At 41.7% G+C, this 23,164-nt stretch overlaps 1 protein-coding gene across 8 annotated transcripts in view; it reads right to left on the reverse strand.

Moving 5' to 3' along the window:
* The window catches only part of LOC126295260 (uncharacterized), a 298,048-nt gene that overhangs the window by 175,697 nt on the left and 99,187 nt on the right, over positions 1-23,164 (reverse strand). For 7 of the 8 annotated variants that reach the window (XM_049987670.1, XM_049987668.1, XM_049987669.1 and 4 more), the window contains exons 7-8: positions 5,545-5,613; positions 327-395 (exon numbers count right to left, since the gene is read on the reverse strand). In XM_049987670.1, coding sequence (XP_049843627.1) covers positions 327-395; positions 5,545-5,613 — 138 coding nt within the window. Of the gene's footprint in view, positions 1-326; positions 396-5,544; positions 5,614-14,336; positions 14,679-23,164 lie in introns of those variants that run through there. The other variant, XM_049987672.1, reaches the window with a different exon arrangement.

Raw genomic sequence — 23,164 nt, forward strand, 5'->3', positions numbered from 1 at the left:
CCAGTTATAATTATAAAAAATTAGCTAGAAAGTACAACAATGAAAAATTCCCGGAATTCTAAAAAAATTCCCGTGTGTTTCCTGCTCGTCTCCCAGATCCAAACATTCATGGGTTTTTCCCAGTTGTCCCGGGGTGCATACACCCTGGATATTAAAGGGTCATTGCATGCGAAAGGCAAGACTCTGGGATTAAATCCTGCTCGTGCAAACAGTTTTTACCTGCCAGCACATTTTGGGTAAATTACAGCTTCAGCTACCCAGTTACCAAACAACAAATGCTTATCCACAGCAATGTAAGAAGAACAGAAAAGTGAAACTGCACTCACCTTTTGCTCGATGCTCAGGGGATCCTGTGCCGTATCAGGACCATCGGGCATCTCCCACTTGTGTAGAAACTGAAAAGGAGTAAATGGAGTTACTCTTGTTTGTGCATATACACACATAAGTCATACTCTGACCACCACTGAAATGTTTTGTCTATAATGTGCATCATGTTACACAATCTGTTCTATATAGTTCTTATAGAAGGCAGGATAATTCAAAGCACTAAACACAAAAATGTCTGCTTGTGTCTGTGTATGTGCGGATGGATATGTGTGTGTGTGTGCGAGTGTACACCTGTCCTTTTTTTCCCCTAGGGGAAGTCTTTCCGCTCCCGGGATTGGAATGACTCCTTACCCTCTCCCTTAAAACCCACATCCTTTCGTCTTTCCCTCTCCTTCCTGAAGAAGCAACCATCGGTTGTGAAAGCTAGTAATTCTGTGTGTGTGTTTTGTTCATGTGCCTGTCTGCCGGCGCTTTCCCACTTGGTAAGTCTTGGAATCTTTATTTTTAATATATTTTTCCCATGTGGAAGTTTCTTTCTGTTTTATTTACCTCTTTACAGTCAGGTTTATGTATTTCCTTTTTGCTGTACTGTGTTGTAATTGATGATGAAACATACTACTGTGAAAAACATTAAAGGAACTTTTTTCATTTTCCTTCTTCTTCCTCCAATTGACTGACCAATTACGAGGAACTACTAACTAGTTTTGAAAATTTCATCTCTTGCATCTTTGTCTCATCATAACAGAAAAAGGAGAAGACTAAGAGTACAAGTATCAATCTAGTACACAGCGGATTGATTCTGTCCTTACTTATCTTTCATCAGGTGTAGCAATGCGGCAATGCCTATTACGAGTGGTATTAGGTTTTGGTATGAGAGAACGAGTCAGTCTGATCCGAAACAGCATACAGACCACATAGCAGGAGAACGTTTTATACGAGGTGCGGCTAAAAATTTTATTTCAAAAATATACATATTTACTTGTCACCCTCAATACACTCTCATGCTTTATTCCTACAACCCTTCCTGTGAATTTTCCACTGTGAGCTCCTTGACGACACACATGACATTTTATTTCATTACTTCAGCACATTAAAATCTTGTTATGGAGATTTGAACTTGGGGGGAATAGATAAAAGCCATATGGTGCTGGGTCAGGTTAATAACGTGAGTGATCTAGGGACTCTGTACTTTGCTAGAAACCTCCGAGCAGACAATGAGGCAAGAGCCAGTGCGGTGTCTTGATGGAGAAACCACGACTTGTTCTTACACAATTTGGGTCTTTTTTCTTATTTTCTCAAGGAGTTCCCTTAGTCTTCAGAAAACCCCACAAAGATACACAAGCACATTAAAAAAGGGCAATTATCATCGCTTTGAGTCTTTACTCACTCATTCCAGATTTTTTGCTCACAGCGACGTTGGGTCCTTCAAATGTGTGATTTGAGACTTGGTTTCTGGATCATAAGTAAACATCCAAAATTCACCACATTATCACTTTTTTCCAGAAATTACGATAATTTTCAGTATTGCAAAATCGTTAAGGCTTTTGTGGCCACTTGTTGACACACTGCGTATTTGCTTCTTTCTTGGGTTTTTCAGCCGACGTCCGTCTGATGATTTTACTGATTTTTCGCCAGCATGAGCAGCTGGCCTTGTCAAAACTTCACCATTGCCAATGGTGAACTGGAGCCGAGTTCGTAGTCACAGACTGTATGTACCTGGCGGGCCAATGTCCAAAGGCTTCTCCGCGGTCATTTCCGGTGCAGTTCTCCTCTCGCTACCTGCGACGGTTGTTCGCTGCAGTACGGGAAGCCAGGATCCGTTTACCTCAAGGCTCTCCTTTTTATTGTTGAAGCTACTCCTGTGTTTGTGTATTTCTACAGCTTCTCCGAACAAGCAGGTGTGACAGTGCATTTCTACAGCCAGAACTTCCATGTCAGTGAATATTATTACGTAGTCGGTCTCACTCACTGCATGCTCTGCCATGGATGATTTCTCCACCTGTCCCAACCTGCAATGTCGCTATGTTCTTTAATCCTGGTGTCAATTGATTGTCCAGTCATTCCAACAAACTTTTCCGCTTGTGCATGGTAAGTAGTACATTCCTGATATTGCAAGTGGGTAAAAACAGTTAACAAACCAACAAGGAAGATCAAAGAATGTCTTAGATCAGCAAAGGATTAAAGGGACTCGCTTGCAATGTCGGGAATATACTGCTTAACATCCACATGTGGAAAGTTTATGTCGGAATGACTGGACGATCAATCAACATCAGGATGGAAGAACGTAAGCGATACTGCCGTTTGGGGCAGGTGGAGAAATTGGCCATGACAGAGCACGCAATGAGCGAGACCGACCAAGTAATAAAATTCACTGACAGGGAAGTTCTGGCTGTACAGAAGTGCTATCACACCCACTTGTTCAGAGAATCTGTAGAAATACTAAAACACGGGAACAGTTTCAACAAGAGGAAAGCCTTAAGGTAAACGGATCCTGGCTTCCTGTACTGCAACGAACGACCGTCACAGGTAGCAAGAGGAGAAAGGTACCGGAAATGACCGCGGAGAAGCCCTCGAACGTTGGCGTGCCAGGTACATACAGTCTGCGGCCGCGAGCTCGGCTCCAGTTCACCACCGACAATGGAGGATGAAGCTACAACAATGCCAGCCACACGTGCTGGCAAAACGTCAGTAAAATCATTAGATGAACGTCGGCCGAAGAACCTGAGACAGAAGCAAATAGGCAGTTTGTCATTTTCAGTACTCGTTCAGTAGTATTCAAAGTATGAGTACACACATTTTCACAATCTTCTTTTTGTTCAATCATAAGAGTTTTCAGCACCAGTCTCGCATACACATTCCTACAGTATCAGCAATCTACTGAACACTCAACAGTCAGTCATATCGAATCAGATTACCTACTTTTTTGATACTTTCATCCACTTTTGTCGATGAAGGGCATCCAGGGTGTGAGTCATCTGCAACATATTCTCAGTTATTTTGGAAACCTTGAATCACTCAAAAGCTCACGTATGTGATAAACAGTCTTCACCTTACAAATCTTTTAGTAGCAGGTATGTTTCATTAGCAGCTTTTCGAAGTTTCATGTGAAACTTTATGACAATTCGTTGCTCTATTATAACAATTTTCCAGCAAAACAAAATAACAGCTGTGACAAAGCAAGCTGGGACATTTTTACTTCCGCTCTTGTTTTGCCACCTGTCTCCTTAAAATTCATTCTTTTATTTTTAACTAATTACCACTAACATACGTGAATATAATCTGCATTTTCATACAAGGGAAAGGTCGGTCCTTAGTTTTACAGAATATAATACCAGATCTAATTTTGTGCTTAGTTTTATGTATGTATTTGATTTTCTACTTTATTTTGGCTATGCCTAGTTAGTATCTTGTTATAGGGTAAAATGAGTAATTGTTTCGTAATTTAAGTTCTACTGTTAACGAATAAACATACATAAATTCTGTATTAATTATAAGCATTTGGAAGAACAAGTAATAGCATTCTTAAAGGATCTATTTGGCTCTATTCGAAAACATGTCAGCACAGCCGGCTCTTAATTAATTCCAAAATAATTAACAGTTTTTTTCCAAAGTATTGTTTGTGTACTTATATTTGTTAATTTCATCATTTAAACAAATAATTAAGCATAAACCTTGTGGCAGAAGAAACTGTTAAAAGTAACAAATTTTCTGATGTATTCAGTTAATTTACTGAGTTAAGTTTTAATTGTAGTTTCTGTAAATTAACTTCGAACAGTATGTAGTTTCAGTACCTATTATTGTGAGGATATATAAAGACCCCAATTTTTGGTCCCGAGACAGTCAGTCCATGGTTGAGTTTCAGACGAAGAACCTGTACTGTTTATATCAACAACAATGCATCTGTGAAACAAGTGTAACTCAATTAGGCGGTGTGTAAAAACAATGACAGTGTCTGCTCCATACATACCTTTCTATTCTTCAATAACTGTGAATTTTGTGGTAAGGTCTTTACTGCTTGTAGATGTTCAATAGTAAACTAATGTAGCAGGAGGTTTGCCTGCAAACTATTAATGAGGCTTATGGAAAGTTAAACAATAGTGCACTGGCCATATATAGCTGTGTATTATTGGGGGGACTGAAGAGTGAAAGTAAACTAATGTGAAATGCAACTGCGCACCTGTCAACTACATCATTTAAAGTAGTCAGTGCTGTACTTTTGCACGCCATTTTTCAGCCAGTATCACAAGGCAGTATGACAACACTGCAGACAACAAACGAAGAAATAAAGAAGGCAAACCTTGACACAGCTCTTACGCAAACGAAGGCCACAGCCACACGGATATGTCTACAGATGCCAACTGAGGCTTCACAGCTATTTGTCTTTCACATTTGGTGCATGTGTAATTTGTGACTGAACGAGTCCAGTTATTTTATACACACATCTCATACATAACTGGGTGTAAAAGTGTATTAACTGAATATCAGGATTAACCCTGTGTTCAATGACATAATATTTGATAGTACAGTGGCTATATCTCATTCAAAGAGCGCTGGTTAACTCTGCAAAAACTGATGTGTATGTGTGATTGGAACTGTGATATGATTGTCGATTAAGTGACATACGAATATGTGACTTGAGGCAACAGAACAATAAATTTGGTGTTCATCTAAACTGTGAATGCTTCAACAAAAAACTTATCATTATTTCATTATTTTGGTGGGGGTCGATATACAAAAGTAGTAGGAGTTTCAAGACATGTGCTAGTTGGCACACGGTTAGGAATTTTAATAATAAGATGGTAGTACATTAGGTGTGAGCCTGTTCTCTGACGCTGTCATAAATTTTAAGTCTAATGCCAGTTAATGAAGGAATTAATCTAGAATTTGGCATTGTAATTTTGGGAAGGCACAGAAAATCTAAATACACGTGGATGAAAATTTCAATCTCTGTCCACACACATCTTAACCACTGCTCCACTCCACTCAATGCTCATATAAAGTAGATTCAGAAAAATCTGCATTTTTGTGCACACTGAAACAATTCCTGTGGCTCTACCACATATGATATGCTAGACACTTACGAATAATGGGTGCCACTTATGAGTAAAACAGCAAGAGGAGTGATTGATACCATATGAAGTACATTCCACTATGTTGTGCACACTAGTTTGCAGATAATATATCTACATGAAAAGACAGACGAATTTCAGTACTTACCGGAGTTTCTTCTTCAACAAACACGTACTCCATTTCCCGCTTTGGAGATCTGAGTTGGCCAGTTTCCACCTGAATGAAAGGAAATGAATAAGTACAGGCACAGCAAAAGCAACAAAGAAACTAGTCTACACAATATAAATGAATATGTTATGACAATTGAAAATCTGTGGCAGGGCCAGATTTCCTACTCATCTGTGAGCAGTTGCCTCCAGGCCTGACTCAAACTTGGACATACTTTCACACTTGCTCCTGTGATTTCACAACACTGCTAGCAGAGGTTCCCCTAGCACACAGTGTGCAGGGATAGATCAGACCAGCAGTGTTATGGGAAGAGAGTTTGTGCAAAGCTGTGGCTTGGTTACAGTCATGGACAACTTTTGGTGATCCACAGGTCTGATTCAATGTAACCGTTGATTTTGCACAAGATATAGTTGAAGTTTGTAGTGTGTCTCATAATTTTGTATGTGCAACAGAGGAATTCATTTTTGACACGACAGTTCGCTTAGAATTTCTTCTCCGGCTTTCTTTGCACGCACACGCACGCACACACACACACACACACACACACACACACACACACACACACACACACACACACACACCTGTATAATTTCATAATCATATATCGGTTTACAATAGATAATGTAAGATACCGTGGTTTCCTTTGTCAGCAACCACTTTAATCTGACCTGTGCCTATACTGTAACTGTTTCTTTCGTGATAGCAGTCTCTGAGGCAGCACCTGGGACTTTTCACTATGGATTCAGTAGTCTGGTCTTCATCTACCCTTCATGTTTAATGAAACCTGATTCAGGTTTAATGGAACCTGGCTTTGCAGATACTGCTTTAAAGTGGCTTGAGGACAGTTTAGAAAGCGATGTTTGATCAGATTGTGAAAATGGGATTGAAAGTGAACAGAATACAGTATAGGAACAGCATAAAAGTGAAGATGAATTTATTTTGCCACCTGTGAATTCCTTGAATGAAACAAGTAATCAAAGTGATGTAGACAGAAGTATGGAGACTTAATTCTTAGCTAGAGGTTCTGCTAGAATTACATTAGGTCAAAAGAAATACTGCTGCTTCTCAAGGCCTATTCCAACGATGGGCAATGGCGAGGAAGGAGAGGGGGGGGGGGGGGGGGGGTTATGGGCGCTCAACATCGAGGTCATCAGCATTGGGCAATGGCATTTTTTCGTATATCGGAAATAAGTGTGTCGGATGTGTTTGTTCTTCACAATTCCTACAAAGACAGTGCTCAGGTAAATCGTTTCAATCTTTGAAGACGCAAGTAAACTTGGTGGAAACACCACAGACAAAAAGCGCGTCAACATGTATCACATACCCCGTGAACTTCACACATCCTTCAGTGCATTTTCGGTGTAGCAGATCCGAGATTAGAAGTCGTCGTAGAACGATTGAAAATACGCAAAACCTGCTCCACCTGTGACCCAAGAAAGAATAGAATGACACCTTATATTTGCCACTGTTGCAAGGAGCCAATATGAAGCGAAACCTTAACAAACATTTCCAGTGCGTGCAAAGGAAACCAAACACCAAAAAAGTACTACCGTAATTTTCATTTTTTAATGTTTTGGAGCACTTTATGCTTTTATTATTTTATGTATAGTAAAAATATCAGAAAAAATAAAATGTAGATACCAAGGCATTTGAATTTTCAAAGCAGTAATATTATCATGTAGTATTATGTTCATTTTGTGTAGTTTTCTGTTTAAATGATTTTTTTCGTAAATATAAAATTTTAAAATGTATTTGAATATATATTTTTTGTGTGGTAATTTTTACATGAAATCTTAACTGTTCCCCTGAAATTTCTGAATGCAATTAAATATAGCGGCCACTGTAAGACTGCGCCTTGGACAGTGTGTGACCAAATAAGAATGCACAAAAGAGATGTATTTGGTGGGCACACTTTCTACGTATGCTTCTGTACATTACTTCAAAAGTATCATGAAAGTAGCGAATATAGAGAATAATTTGGGAATTATGGTAGCGAAAAACTTTTAAATTTTCTATAATACATCGAAGTAGACCCCAAAAAAGTCGCCAATCCCAAGCACGAATTTTAGTCGCTCTTTTGCTTCTCAAGTTCCCCATATTTAGCAGCTTTTCCCCTAAATTATCAACACCGATCGGCACCTTCGACGTCGTTATAATAACCAGTTTCCACTGTAGTAGCGTGGCTTTATTTTTTATAAGCAGATCAAAATCTCACAGTCTGTTGGGTATTTCAAAAATCTGAACAGTTCCTGTTACTTTGTGTTATATTTGAATTTAAAAAACTGCTGCGAGTATTTGTCAAAAATAACACAGATTGTAGAACAACTTTCATACATTTTGCTGCAGGTTTGACGTTTAGAACAGGTGGAAGAAGCTGAGGCTCTCTTGGGCGGTAACTGCAACGTAGAAAAATGAGTCAAGTGACGATTGGTTTCCTCAAGAATGAGGGAGTACACAATATTTCAGCTAACTGTTGTTTCTTCAGATCGTTGCCAGCGTAAGAGAGAAAGAATAAGTCGAGGATGCGCAAGAAAACGAAGAAACAGCCGTATCTGGTACGGCTCGGTTGTATTAAGTAAAACTAAAAAGAGGAGAAAAGGTGTCGATGACCCATGCACTAAATAGTTTGGTGCAAGTATTATGGATGCATACGATACATCGCTGTTTTAAGAACATTAGAAAGCGATGTTGGATTTAATTTCCCGTCGACATCCAAGTCATTAACTATCCGTTTGCCGCGCGGATGACACTCGTCATCCACATGACTTTCCCGCTCAATTTCGTCTGACAATGCTGGATTCAGTTTGCGCCATTTTCAGTGCCTTACTGTTAACTCTGCGGCTGTTAGCTCCAATCATTGTTGTCTTTCACTTACTAAAGATCCATTGTTTAAAGGCCGGTATTGCATTATCAAATTTCTTTGTCAAATATCTTTCTCAAAAATATTTTATGGTGTAATAGAGAACTTTGTCAAATGTCGTCCAATATTTGATCACATCCAGGGCCTCGCTGTAGATTTGATCAAAGAAGTCGCTTGTCTTCTGTTCACTACAATGTGACATGTTACCACATGGTGCGCTAGCATCGCTGCATTCTGTCGTCTGTAGTGTTTTTATAAACATTGCCGGTAAATACAATTGGTGTGTGCCGACAACTACAAAATTAAGAGAGATGTATGAAGCTGATGAGGTGCTTTACAAAGTGAGGCCCCCTGAATACAAAAATAGATTACGAAGACTGAAGACCTGACATAAGCTAACCTAACCCTCTCCTGTAGCAAGGAATCGGAGTGTTACAGTGAGCTTCACTTCTGCAGATGTAGCAGTTCTTAAGTGAATATTGTGCTTTGTGATATGAGGATACACTTCATTGAGCACATACAGAAATGTATGCTCATCCACTCTTAAGTAATTGATGTACGACTTGACGTCCTCCACTATAAACTCAACGTAACAAGTTTTGTTCAATGCTTTTATCGTGTCGTCGTAAGACCCACGGCTTCACCCAGGTATGTTTCCTCCTCCCCCCCCCCCCCCCCAGCCATCTTGAACTTTGAACTTTGACGAAAAATATGATGACAGTGTAATACCCCTTCTAGGACTACGTCAAAGATCTTTGTCAGAGATGTTTGACGGAATATTTGATCACATCTTTGATCAAATCTTTGACAAAAATTTGATAGTGTAATACCGGCCTAAGGCGCGTTTACACTGAGTTCGCAACATTGAAGTAATGGACTGCCGATGTTTCGCAACACAAAATCAGTGTTCCATGGCTGCATCGGTAGAGATCAAAGAAACATTGTTCGTGGCCTGGTACCACTAAATTCCGCTACGTAGCTCTAGTGTTCGTTTGCTCTGAGTGAGTGTTTTGGTGTTTGTTTTGCTGGAGTGTAGTGGTGCGTTTATGTCCCTTCATTTTTATTTAAGATGGAGTGGTCACGAGACAAAATTTTCCAATAGATATCGCTCTATGAGGCACAGGAGTGCCTCTGGAATGTACGTTGCGCAGGTTACAAAAATACTAAAATCAAACATGATTCATTACAAAAGTTGCTGCGGCGTTTGGCACCAGCAGCAGTGACGGAGGCAAAAAAATTAAATCTCTCTCGTCTCAGTACCGACGAGAGAAAAGTAAAACATCTGGATGTGGTATTGGCACTTTACAAAACGAAGCGGTTTGGATTGAAATATCTACGTTTCCTGGATGATACGGAACTACTTGAGATATGGCTGGTTTTGATAGTAGTCTCCTGATGCCAGAATACGAGTAACAGCAAGTCTTTAGTTCACAGGGATTGCTTTTCTGAAATTTGTGTCTTTCTTTGAAACAACTGGTCCTATAATATTCAACATTTCAAAATGTGACGCAAATTCAGCTCACAAAGCATGTCACTCCCGCCACGTCTTCTACAGTATGTTTTGGTCAACCAACGACGACTATATCGTTTTCTTCGTCTGTTTATTTCGTTAAATATTATTAATGCAGCACCAAATGTCATCAATTCTTCTTGCTCTTCACTTGACATGGGATATCTCTTGATGTGAATACACAAAGTAACCTTATCAGTTCACCGCAGCAGACTGTGCCAATACGTAGAAATGTTGGTCGCTAGTGTAAACGGGAATGCGCACAACGAACAAAGTTGCCAACATCATGAGGGAACAAGTTGCACAAAATGTTCCGAACAAAAACATGTTCTGAGTTCAATGTAAACGCGCCTTCATGAAACATTATTATACTCTGGAGGATACTTGTCACCCGCGCGAGCTCTGCTGCCACAATCTGAAACAAAGTAAGTCTGGATTACTTTATTGCTTTCTTAGATTCCATCGATCTTTGTTGTGCGTAAATTTAGACGTATTGAAACTGATTGCCGTTACGTTCCATGTTACCTAGTATTCTCTTTATTTTTAAATTGTAGAAGAAATGTCAAAGGCAAAAAACCCCAGACAGAGTTTAGTAGAGATCCTAAAGTATGGGGGGAATGGTTCAATGAGCTGAGTGATGGAGATGCTCACAGTGATAGCGCTGGCTCGGAGACTGAGGATTCTGGACATGAAAGCGGTCATGATTCAGTTACAGAACAAGAAGTGTCACAAAATGAATATGAATCACAGGAAGAAGTAACTCAAGAGGATGCATTTTTTAGGGAAAGATGGGATAACTTAACGGACGAAAAATAAATGTCGTACCAGTGTTAGAAGCAGATCTTGTAATTTTACAACGCATTTACCTGGACAAAAAAAATCAAGCTCGTATAAAAAAGACACAAATAGAAATTCTGAATTTGTTCTTGGATGAAAATATAAAAAGCATTTTCGCAAAAATCACTAATATATACATCAATTAAGTTCGTGGTAACTTCTCTAGGGAAAGGAACGCTAAAGAAACAGATGCGATAGAGATCACAGCTTTCATTGGTTTGTTGTATCTATGTGGACCTTTAGGATGTTCTAGGAAGAGTATATCGAAATTGTGGGATAACTTAAAGGGAAACGGACTTGAATAGTGTTATTTATGCTAGGTGAAAACCGATTCAGGTTTCTGTTGATATGTCATAAGTTTGATAACATCTGTGATAGAGGTTTGCGCAGAGAGAGATTGACAAGTTGGTTGCTATCAGAGAGGTATTTTAACTATTCACGAACAACTGCCAAAAATATTTTTCATCTAGTGAATATCTTACTGTTGACGAACAGCTTTTGGCATTTAGAGGAAACTGCCCGTTCAGGCAAAACATTCCTAGCAAACCAGCAAAGTATGGGTTAAAAGTGTTTGCTTTGGTTGATGTAAAAACAGCTTACACTTTGAATTTAGAACCGTAAGTCGGTAAGCAACCAGAGGGACCATGTAATGCCAGTAATTCAGCTGAAGATATTGTTCTTCGAATGGTCAAACTGTTTCAAACGTTAGAATATATTATACCAAACGTTAGAATATATTATACTGTGTACAAATATTAAATGTATTATATTTAGATTTAATAAAAACTCATAAAACCGGTCATAAAGAGCGTTCAAAGTATACGAATACACCGCTTGCTTTGTGAATGACACCAGTAATCTGTGCGAGTGAGACGATGTCACAAATTTTCGCGCTAGTGACAGAGGGTTAAGAGACGCAGCAAAAGCTCGGATTGCGTCAAGGATGGAGAAGGAAATCGGCTGTGCCCTTTCGAAGGAACCATTCATCTGATGCGATTTAGGGAAGCCATGAAAAACCTAAATCTGAATGCACGGACGGGGGTTGGAAACCATCGTTATCCCGAATACGAGTCCAGCGTGCTAACCACTGCACTATCTCGCTCGGCCAGAACATCAGAGTTTCTCGTTAGACATCGAGGTTAGCACCGATGTTTTGAATGGCGATGCATCGAAGACTAATGCCAGAAACATTGACATCGTTCAACAATGGATCATACATTCCATTCATTGACTGGTCCAGTCTCGTAATTTGGTTCAAATGGCTCTAGGAGACTGATGACCTCAGATGTTAAGTCCCATAGTGCTTAGACTTAGAACTACGTAAACCTAACTAACCCAAGGACATCACACACATCCGCCGAGGCAGGATTCGAACCTGCGACCGCAGCGGTCGCGCAGTTCCAGACTGTAGCGCCTAGAACCGCTCGGCCACCCCGGCCGGCAGTCTCGTAATTTGTGCAGTGCTACATTTATTGCTGTCCTCGCCATTTTTGTACTTTTGAATTAGTAGATATTTAAAATTTAAAGTTTACAATATAATTATTTACTTCAAATAGTCTCAACAGAATTATGCGCTGCAGTCACTGGGTATATGTGATTCTCCTTATCGATTGCCAAGACCGTGTATGCCCTAGAAATTTTATAATCATGGATAATAAATAGTTTTCCACTGTAGAAAGAAATGGATTCTGAAGTTAATAAAAGAGGTGTGTTTACTGTAAGAGGTGCCAAGACTAGAAACAATAAAAACTAGGATTGACGGTAACTATGGAGCACTGAGTGATCTGTTAAAACACACTTAACGAATGACGAATGACGGAAAGTCACGGTATATTGGTAACTTTTAGTTATGGACCGTCTGACAGCAACTGAATCAAACACAATTTTACTGCCATACGCGTTTCGCCTTTATTTTCTGCAAGGCATCATCAGTGGTCTGGAATATGTACATATGTTGGCTATTTAATTTACATTTTTGTCACTTTACTACTTAATTAGGAAATACCAACCACCAGAACTGTTTATAACCTATAGGCGCAGTGACAAAAACGTAAATTAAATAGCTAACATATATACATATTACAGGCCACTGATGATGCCTTGCAGAAAATAAAGGCGAAACGCGTATGGCACTAAAATTGTGTTTGATTCAGTTGCTGTCAGACGGTCTATAAGTAAAAATTATCTAGATACCGTGATATTACACGCAACTGAGGGAGACAGGACTACAAAAGTTGAAGATGTCAGTGCTGGAAACTGTTGCATTGCCGACGATATTTGGGCAGAAACAATGCAAAACAAATCAGCTGTGGACATTGATATTCACTATCTAGACAAGTCACAACTCATCACCGGAACATAAGGTATTTTTGAGTTGACAGAAACAGCGCTGTACATCACTGAAAAATTGACAGATTTTTCTCCGAGTGAAATTTTCAATTGAAAAAGTTTCAGCTATCATCAAAGTTATTGACAGCACTGTTACAAAGGTCAATCGGGACACTGCAACCTGGGAGGCCATGAAGTCACTTTTTCCAAAAAATGCAAAGGTGTATGTACCATCGTCGCCACATCTGACCCAAGCGAGAACTTTGGTTCTCGGAGGCAGGAGCAACCGTCCACCCCGGCAGGAAACAGACTTCTACGGACTGGATTATCCAAGCTTCTTTTTCCTATATTCTGTATCAGAGTTGTTATTATCAAAGAAATAAGTTTTTTGAATGATAAAAAAAAGAACTTTCTTTGCAAGATCTACTTTATTCAGTTTCGTAATCTGATTTAGACGAAGACAGTTAATGATAGCACCGGTCAGTATTATTGCACCCAATGTAAACTAACGTTGGGAAAGGTAGGTAGATGAAACTAGATTTACGAAGAAATAGATAACTATGTCTAGTTAGTTTGTGTTTCAAAATATCTCTGACCACATTTACATTCTTTTATTACACCACTTTAAACTAAAATCATTTCCGGTTGCTTGTTCTAAAATATATAGAAACATCGATGTATCGTTTTCTACAGCAATTTTATTAACGTCGCCGTTTTTCAAAGCGATCTTTATCAACATCGACGTTTTATGGTATGGACATCGATGTTTTGAGAGCGAAGCTCCAGCCCTAGCAGATATTCCGCAAAAGGAGTTGCGTGGGCGGCAACCAGAAGAGGGCGAGGACTTCGTGGTCTCCCCAAGGAGCGCAAAATGGACACTAAAATTAAAATATTGAGCGTCGTGCAAGGAGTTCAGTGCGAACCGCGATACGTTCAAAGAAATAGTAGTGCTCTTTCAGGACACTGGCCAGTTGGAAATAATCACTCTTCAGTGACATCCCAGCCTGTTTATGAGTTACGTGTCCAGCTGCAAGTGACACACATGGGCCAGAGACATCAGACACAGCTTTTTAAGAACTGTTCGAAATATTTCTAACATAAAATTTAATGTTATAGAGAGCAGTTATCAAATAAAAACTGATAACTACTTCTGTGTCTACGTTATAGTTACATCCAAAATTCTGAATATTACTGCAAACAACAAAAAATTAACTTCCAATTAGACAAGTAGTTTACCTTAATGTCAGGAACATTTTTTCTTCTGGCGAGATGGCTTTCCATAAAAAGGAATCATTTTTCTTCAGTTCATCGTCGAACGAACGTCCTGACATTCCAACGCAACTGTAAAATTTGTCCCTGTAATTTCTTAAATAATTGTCTAGTGTGTCCAGTAACACGTTTACATCGCGATCTGCAATTAATGGGTGTGCCAGGAACTTTGTTTCCTGCATAAGCACACACAGCACAGCTGCTAGCTCTCCTATGTCCATTTCGATACTGAGCGCAGACTGAAAAAATCCCCCTCGGGAGAGACTGGCGGCATATGACCCGCCACTACGTAGCGCCGCTAGCAAATACGCCACCAGAAGTGCAGTAGCGCTCTTTTAAGCACCCAGACCACCTGGGCCCGTGACGCGACAGCAGCGCTCCTAGCGTACGAAGTCTAAACTACAGCGTCTGTGTCGTTAATAGCACTACACACACGCACCAAACGACCGACCGACAATTTGGACGTGTGTTGGAGGTTGGGCCGGTAGTACACCATCAAATTTCTTTGTCAAAGATGTAGTCAAATATATTTGCCAAATATCTTTGACGTGTCGTCATATCTTTCGTCAACGTTCAAGATGACTGACAACAACTTATTAATCGCAGCACTTGCATATACCACAACTGCACTGTGTGCACATGCAGAAGAGAAGCGGGGGAAGGGGGGGGGGGGGGGTAAAAAAGAAAACGTACCTGGGTGAAGCCGTGGGTTTTACGACGACACGATAAAAGCATTCAACAAAACTTGTTACGTGAGCTTATAGTGGAGGACGTCAAGTCGTACATCAATTACTTAAGAATGGATGAGCATACATTTCTGTATGTGCTGAGGGATGTGTATCTTCAAATCACAAAGCACAATACTCACTTAAGAACTGCTTTACCTGCAGGAGACAGGCTCAGTGTGACACTCCGATTTCTCGCTACAGGAGAGGGTTACGTTAGGTCTCCAATCTCCTTAATCTATTTTTGTATTCGGGGGGCCTCACTTTGTACAGCACCTCATCAGCTTCATGCATCTCTATTAATTTTGTAGTTGTCGGTAGACACAATTGTATTTACTGGCAATGTTTATAAAAACGCTACAGATGACAGAACGCTGCAGCGATGCTAGCGCTCACGTGGTTACATGTCACACTGCAATGAACAGAAGACAAGAGACTTCTTTTATCATAACTACAGCGAGGCCCTAGATTTGATCAGATTTGTTTAACGACAGACGAGGTTTGACAAAGTTCCCTATTACACCATCAAATTTCTTTGACAAAGATATTGGACCGTAATGCGGGCCTTAGGCTGCCGCCACAGTGGCTCCGATATCGGTGGAATCCGCCGACGACCGACATCGGCTGGGGACGGCCGATCTTTTCCGGTCAGTACGCCACTAAGTGTGCGGTCACACTACAGCCGATCCTACTTCCCGAACGAAACGACTTCGGACGACAACCAGTGAAATTCAAATCAGTTTGTTTTCTTCGATCAAATCAACTGACGTTCTAGCACATGAAATACGGAGCGTGAGAAACTGGTAAGATAAGACCAAAACAGTGAGTTTGTGGCAACCTGGGGATGAAAATATCATAATCGGGAATATAGTTCGGAATCTATGGACTAAAATCGCAGGTTTATTCGAAACCTCAAACAGGCAATGTTTTTATTGGAAATTTCAGGCACAGATTCGCAATATCAGAGGGTGGCACACCTTATATCTACTGTACTCGATCATTTTTTGTTGTAGGTTGTCATTAGTTGTTTAGAAATTATTATTACTGCTTACTGGCGCATTTACTGGTGTATTTCCACTTTTAAGTGCTTCAGGTTTTCAGAGGGCCCTGTGCAGCACTTTATGCTTCTCTTTCATTAGTGTGCTAAGTGAGAGTCGCTGGAGGTTAACTGACATACGTCAGCACAACTTTAAATAAATACTGCGAAACAGAGTGCTTATAACTTACCTTGCAAGTTCACTACGCATGGGCGTACCCAGCGAAGGACAGAGGTGGGGGGGGGGGGCAGCTGCCCCCCCCCCCCCAGAAGATATTCGCAGTTTTTCACTAGTTTCTTTTTTTTAAAAGTAAGAAATGCTGCATGTTTTCTCGGATTGTACAAGTGCATTCTTGTATTTAAAATGTTTATTAAAAACAGTTTTTCACTGGTTTACTGTTTTATTTAATAAGAAGTGCTGTATGTTGTCTCGAGTCCTTGTTTCCTGAGACTAGTATTACCTGCCCTGCCCCCCAGTTTAGATCCTAAGTACGCCGTTGTCACTACGAATTAGCTACAATATGTGGCAGAACGATTCTCCCGTGATCTCTTATATTCGTAAAACTTGTCTGATTATTCCGATAACTGAGGACAGTGGGTATAGTGATCGCCCACTTTCTTTTCGAGGCGGGAAACGCCACTCACATGCATTAGGCGTCTCTTAATAGCAGAAGCCGCTATGCAGCTGTCGTATGCAAACACAGAGGCATCGTCGTATCTACACCACCCGACGTTAAAACCTAACCTATTTCATACATAGAATAGATTCTAACCTAACCACCTTGACCCTGCCAAAAACTGACGAAGAGATCACACACACTATGACCACGCTGTCGGCCGATCGTATCGGGCGACCTATCGCGATAGTGTCTGAAGACCATTGTCGGAGCTACTATGAACGCATAGGCTGAGCTACCAACAAACTTTCCTTGTCGGAACGTCAGGTGGTTAGAACTATCGCGAAGCCGATCTCGCCCCCCCCCCCCCCCCCCCCCTCTCCAACAACATTCCATTCCAGTAATTGTGCCGTATGTAGTTCTGTCGTGCCAACTGCGCGACAAAATTTCGTCTTTTGTCATTGAGAGCGAGATTAAACACTGCTCTCATCTACAGAACAGAATTAGAGACAGACGAAACATCGAGGACAGAGTTTCTGGAAAAATTTGAAGGCTGCAGATGTTTGTGGGACAAATCGTGCGAGAAATATACATTATATGATCAGAAGAATCCGAACTCCCACGAAAAACACACATTTTTCATATTAGGTGCATCGTGCTGCACCTACTGCCAGGTACTACGTGTCAGCGACCTCAGTAGTCATTAGACATCCTGAGAGAGCAGAACGGGGTGCTTCGCGGAACTCACGGACTTCGAACGTGGTCAGGTGATTGTATGTCACTAGTCTTAGGTGTGCAGGCGAGATTTCCATACTCCTAAACATCAAATGGTTCAAATGGCTCTGAGCACTATGGGACTTAACGTCTGAGGTCATCAGTCCCCTGAAACTTAGAACTTATTAAACCTAACTAATCTAAGGACATCACACACATCCATGCCCGCGGCAGGATTCGAACCTGCGATCGTAGATGTCGCGCAGTTCCAGACTGTAGCGCCTAGAACCGCTCGGCCATTCCGGCCGGCTCCTAAACATCCCTAGGCCCACTGTTACCGATGTGACAGTGAAGTGGAAACGTGAAGGGACACGTACAGCACAAAAGCGTACAAGCAGACCACTTTGTTGAGTGACAGAGATCGCCGACAGTTGAAAAGGGTCGCAATGTGTAATAGGCAGACATCTATCCAGACCACCACACAGGAATTCCAAACTGCATCAGGATCCACTGCAAGTGCTGCGACAGTTAAGCGGGAGGTTAAAAACGGATTTCATGCTCCAGCGGCTGCTCATAACCAACACATCACGCCCGTAAATGCCAAACGACGCCTCGCTTGGTGTAAGGAGCGTAAACATTGGACGATCGAACAGTGGAAAAACGTTGTGTGGAATGACGAATCACTGTACACGATGTGGCGATCCGATGGCAGGGTGTCTGTGTGGTGAATGCCCGGTGAACGTCATCTGCCAGTTTGTGTAGTGCCAACAGTGAAATTCGAAGGCGGTGGTGTTATGGTGTGGTCGTGTTTTTCATGGAGGGGGCTTGCACCCCTTGTTGTTTTGCATGGCACTATCACAGCACAGGCCTACACTGATGTTTTAAGCACCTCCTTGCTTCCCACTGTTGTAGAGCAATTCGAAGATGGCGATTGCATCTTCCGACACGATCGATCACCTGTTCATAGTGCACGGCCTGTGGCGGTGTGGTTACACGACAGTAACATCCCTGTAATGGACTGGCCTGCACAGAGTCCTGCCCTGAATCCTACAGAACAACTTTGGGATGTTTTGGGACGCCGATTTCGTGCCACGCCTCACCGACCGACATCGATACCTCTCGTCAGTGCAGCACTCTGTGAAGAATGGGCTGCCATTCCCTAACAAGGGAACCTCCCCATCGCAGCCCCATCAGATTTAGTCATAAGCTGGGACAGTGGATCGACCTTGAAATACTGGACACTGATCAATCGAGATAATAGGAAGAAGTTGTGTGGAACTATGAAAAAAATAAGCAAAATATACAAACTGAGTAGTCCATGAGCAAGATAGGCAACATCAAGGAGAGTGTGGGCTCGGCAGCGCCTTGGTCCCCTGGTTAGCGTGAGCAGCTGCAGATCGAGAGGTCCTGGGTTCAAGTCTTCCCTGGACGGAAAAGTTTACTTTCTTTATTTTCGCAAAGTTATGATCTGTCCGTTCGTCCACTGACGTATCTGTTCACTGCAATAAGTTTTGTGTCTGTGTTTGCGACCGCGCCGCAAAACCGCGCGATTAGTAGACGAAAAGAATACAACTATTGTATTTAATGCACTCTCGTCCAAAGTAGCTAACAGTCAACTGCCAGCCAGGGAGCCTCGTTTGAAGGAATACTCTCTCTTCCGTGCGCTGTAGTCGACTGACGACGTGTGTTTCGACGTTTGTTTAGGTGTAGCGTCCCATACTACGGCGCAGTTACCTCGCATCGGACGGACGGACAGATAATAATTGTCTGAAAATAAAAAAATAAACTTTTCACTCGAGGGAATATCACTTATAAACACACATGGGAGGTATTTTATTTTTTAAATACAGAGGGGTCCAAACAAATGTATCCGCTGTCTAGAAGTCCGTAACTTGCAAACTAATTGACGGAGCTGTCTCATCTTTGGTGAAAGTGTAGCTTAAAGCCCAACTTAAAGATATCACTGCAGGTGTTCGGAATGGTCACCATTAACAACCACACACAAACGATGCCGCCGAACTGCAGCAAGAAATACTGACTGCAACGTGTTCCGTTGGATATTTGCACGTGAGTGTACGACGGACTCTCTAAGTTCATCCAATGTGTGTGGCTTTTGTCGATAACGAGGTCCTTTAGTGTTACCCATATTCGGAAAATTGAAAAGTTTATAATGACATAAAAACCAGAAATCCCCTAAAGTGCAGACCCTCGGCCACTGCGCTGTCCGTGGTGAGAGCTTATGCCTGAAATTTGGTGCTCTCTGCACCCTCTTAACAGTGTGTAGCACAATATATTGAACTGAACAGAGGACAGTCCACTGGACCTGACGGGATACCAAGGGTTCCAAATGATTGGAAATGAGCACAGGTAGTTCCAGTTTTCCAGAAGGGTCGCCGAGCAGGTCAAAACGATAGGCATGTATCACTGACATCGATCTGTTGTAGAATTTTGGAACATGTTTTTCACTCGCGTATCACGTCATCTCTGGAAACCCAAAATCTACTCTGTAGGAATCAACATGGATTCCCTACACAGCGATTGTGTGAGACCCCACTCGCTTTATTTGTTCACGAGACCCAGAAAATATTAGATACAGGCTCGCAGGTAGATGTCATTTTCCTCGACTTCCGGAAGGCGTCGATACAGTTCCGCACTGTCGCCTGATAAACAAAGTAAGAGCCTACGGAATATCAGACCAGCTGTGTGGCTGGATTGAAGAGTTTTTAGCAAACAGAACATAGCATGTTGTTCTCATTGGAGAGACGTCTACGGACAAAGTAACCTCTCGCGTGCCACAGGGGAGTGTTATGGGACCATTGCTTTTCACAATATTTATAAATGACCTAGTAGATAGTGTCGGAAGTTCCATGCGGCTTTTCGCGGATGATGCTGTAGTATACAGAGAAGTTGCAGCATTAGAAAATTGTAGCGAAATGCAGGAAGATCTGCAGTGGATAGGCACTTGGTGTAGGGAGTGACAACTCACCCTCAACACAGACAAATGTAATGTATTGCGAATACATAGAAAGAAGGATCCTTTATTGTACGATTATATGATAGCGGAACAAACACTGGTAGCAGTTACTTCTGTAAAATATCTGGGAGTGTGCGTGCGGAACGATTTGAAGTGGAATGATTATATAAAATTGTCGGTAAGGCGGGTGCCAGGTTCAGATTCATGGGGAGAGTCCTTAGAAAATGTAGTCCATCAACAAAGGAGGTGGCTTACAAAAAACTCGTTCGACCTATACTTGAGTATTGCTGATTAGAGTGGGATCCGTACCAGGTCGGGTTGACGGAGGAGATGGAGAAGATCCAAAGAAGAGCGGCGCGTTTCGTCACATGGTTATTTGGTAAGCGTGACAGCGTTACGGAGATGCTTAGCAAACTCGAGTGTCAGACTCTGCAAGAGAGGCGATCTGCATCGCGGTGTAGTTCGCTGTCCAGGTTTCGAGAGGGCGCGTTTCTGGACAAGGTATCGAATATTTTGCTTCCCCCTATTTATATCTCCCTAGGAGATCACGAATGTAAAATTAGAGAGATTCGAGCGAGCACGGGGGCTTTCCGGCAGTCGTTCATCCCGCAAACCATACGCGACCGGAAGGGGATAGGGAGGTAATGACAGTGGCACGTAAAGTGCCCTCTGCCACACACCGTTGGGTTGACTGCGGAGTATAAATGTAGATGTAGTTTTCCGAAATGGAATGTGCCACGTGTGTGGCTCCAACTAGCATTCCGCGTTCAAAATGTGTTATTTCCGGTCTTGGGGCCACAAACCTTTTCACACCAATCACCTGAGTACAACCTTTTCACACCAATCACCTGAGTACAAACGGCAGCTCGCCAACGCACTGCCCTTTTACACCATGTGCACGCCATCTGCACGTGTAGATATAAATGTCCTGTCACAGCTGCAAAATACTAACTCGAATTCTTTACAGACGAATGGAAAAACTGTTAGAAGCCGACCTCGGGGAAGATCACTTTGGATTTCATAGAAATGTTGGAACACGTGAGGCAATGCTGACTCTACATCTTAGAATAAAGATCAAGGAAAGGCAAACCTACATTTTTAGCATTTGTAGACTTAGAGAAAGCTTTTGACAATGTTGACTGGAATACTCTCTTTCAAATTCTAAAGGTGGCAGGGGTAAAATACAGGGAGCGAAAGGCTACTTACAATTTGTACAGAAACCAGATGGCAGTTATAAGAGTCGATGGACATGAAAGGGCAGCAGTGGTTGGGAAGAGAGTGAGACAGGGTTGTAGCCTCCCCCGATGTTATTCAATCTCTATATTCCTAATTAGATTAGGAACTGAGATGCTTAAAGTAGTAAATGAGTTTTGCTATTTGGGGAGCAAAATAACTGATTATGGTCGAAGTAGAAAGGATATAAAATGTAGACTGGCAATGGCGAGGAAAGCGTTTCTGAAGAAGAGAAATTTTTTAACATCGAGTATTGATTTAAGTGTCAGGAAGTCCATTCAGAAAGTATGTGTATGGAGTGTAGCCATGTATGGAAGTGAAACGTGGACAACAAATAGTTTGGACAAGAAGAGAACAGAAACTTTCGAAATGTGGTGCTACAGAAGAATGCTGAAGATTAGATGGGTAGATCACATAACTAATGAGGAGGTATTGAATAGGATTGGGGAGGAGAGGAGCTTGTGGTACAACTTGACTACAAGAAGGGATCGGTTGATAGGACATGTTCTGAGGCATCAAGGGATCACGAATTTAGTACTGGAGGGCAGCGTGGAGAGTAAAAATCGTAGACTGAGACCAAGAGATGAATACACTGAGCATATTCAGAAGGATGTAGGCTGCAGTAGGTACTGGGAGATGAAGAATCTTGCACAGGATACAGTAGCATGGAGAGCTGCATCAAACCAGTCTCAGGACTGAAGACCACAACAACAACAACAACAACAACAACAACATGACTTGTCACCTCACTGTGTACTTTGGTCGTCGTGAATACCGTGAGTCAGTATTTCTAGCATCGACAATACGACACTATTCGGACGGTCGTTATATTCGCGTACTGATAGTAATATTGAACATACCAGGGGGGGAAAGCCCTTCCGTGTAACTTTCTGCTACTGTAAATAATGGGTAGTAATACTACGTCGCTGGCGTTGCAGGAAATGGCCGAAGCCGCTGGAACCCGAGGTAGCACAGCAGGCAACGCTCCCCGGGCGGACTACAGAGGACTCTCTCACACAAATTGAAGCCAATCATTGGCCCTATCCGGTGCGCAAGTCGGCACTTGCGCAACCGTGCCTTAGACTACGCAAGGGACACACTCTATCAAATAAATTAAATGAATTGGTTAATGGCGATGAAATCACTGCACCACATTTGAAACGTCCCTACTTTGACAGAATGACCGAGACTGACTGAACGCAAAATTTAGCCATTCCGGTTTAGTACGAGGGTCACCCCAAAAATAAGGTCTCCTATTTTATTTTAAGTTGTGGTGTCACAAGGCTTAGGCCTGTCCCACCCCTTATACGAAAAATTCTAAGAACAGTTATTATTATTAAGTTCTTTAAGTTTGTTTTCGGGTTTTCAGAAATACTGTGGGTAGAAAGTTTATTTATGTTGCAGATAATGTGGAAGACGTTGTCAGACGATCACCACGAAAGTTCAACGTAGCGGCAAGTGGGAGAGGAATAAAATGACTGCTGCAAACTTCCGCG

Source organism: Schistocerca gregaria, chromosome 11, assembly GCF_023897955.1.
Source record: "Schistocerca gregaria isolate iqSchGreg1 chromosome 11, iqSchGreg1.2, whole genome shotgun sequence".
Classification (NCBI taxonomy): domain Eukaryota; kingdom Metazoa; phylum Arthropoda; class Insecta; order Orthoptera; family Acrididae; genus Schistocerca; species Schistocerca gregaria.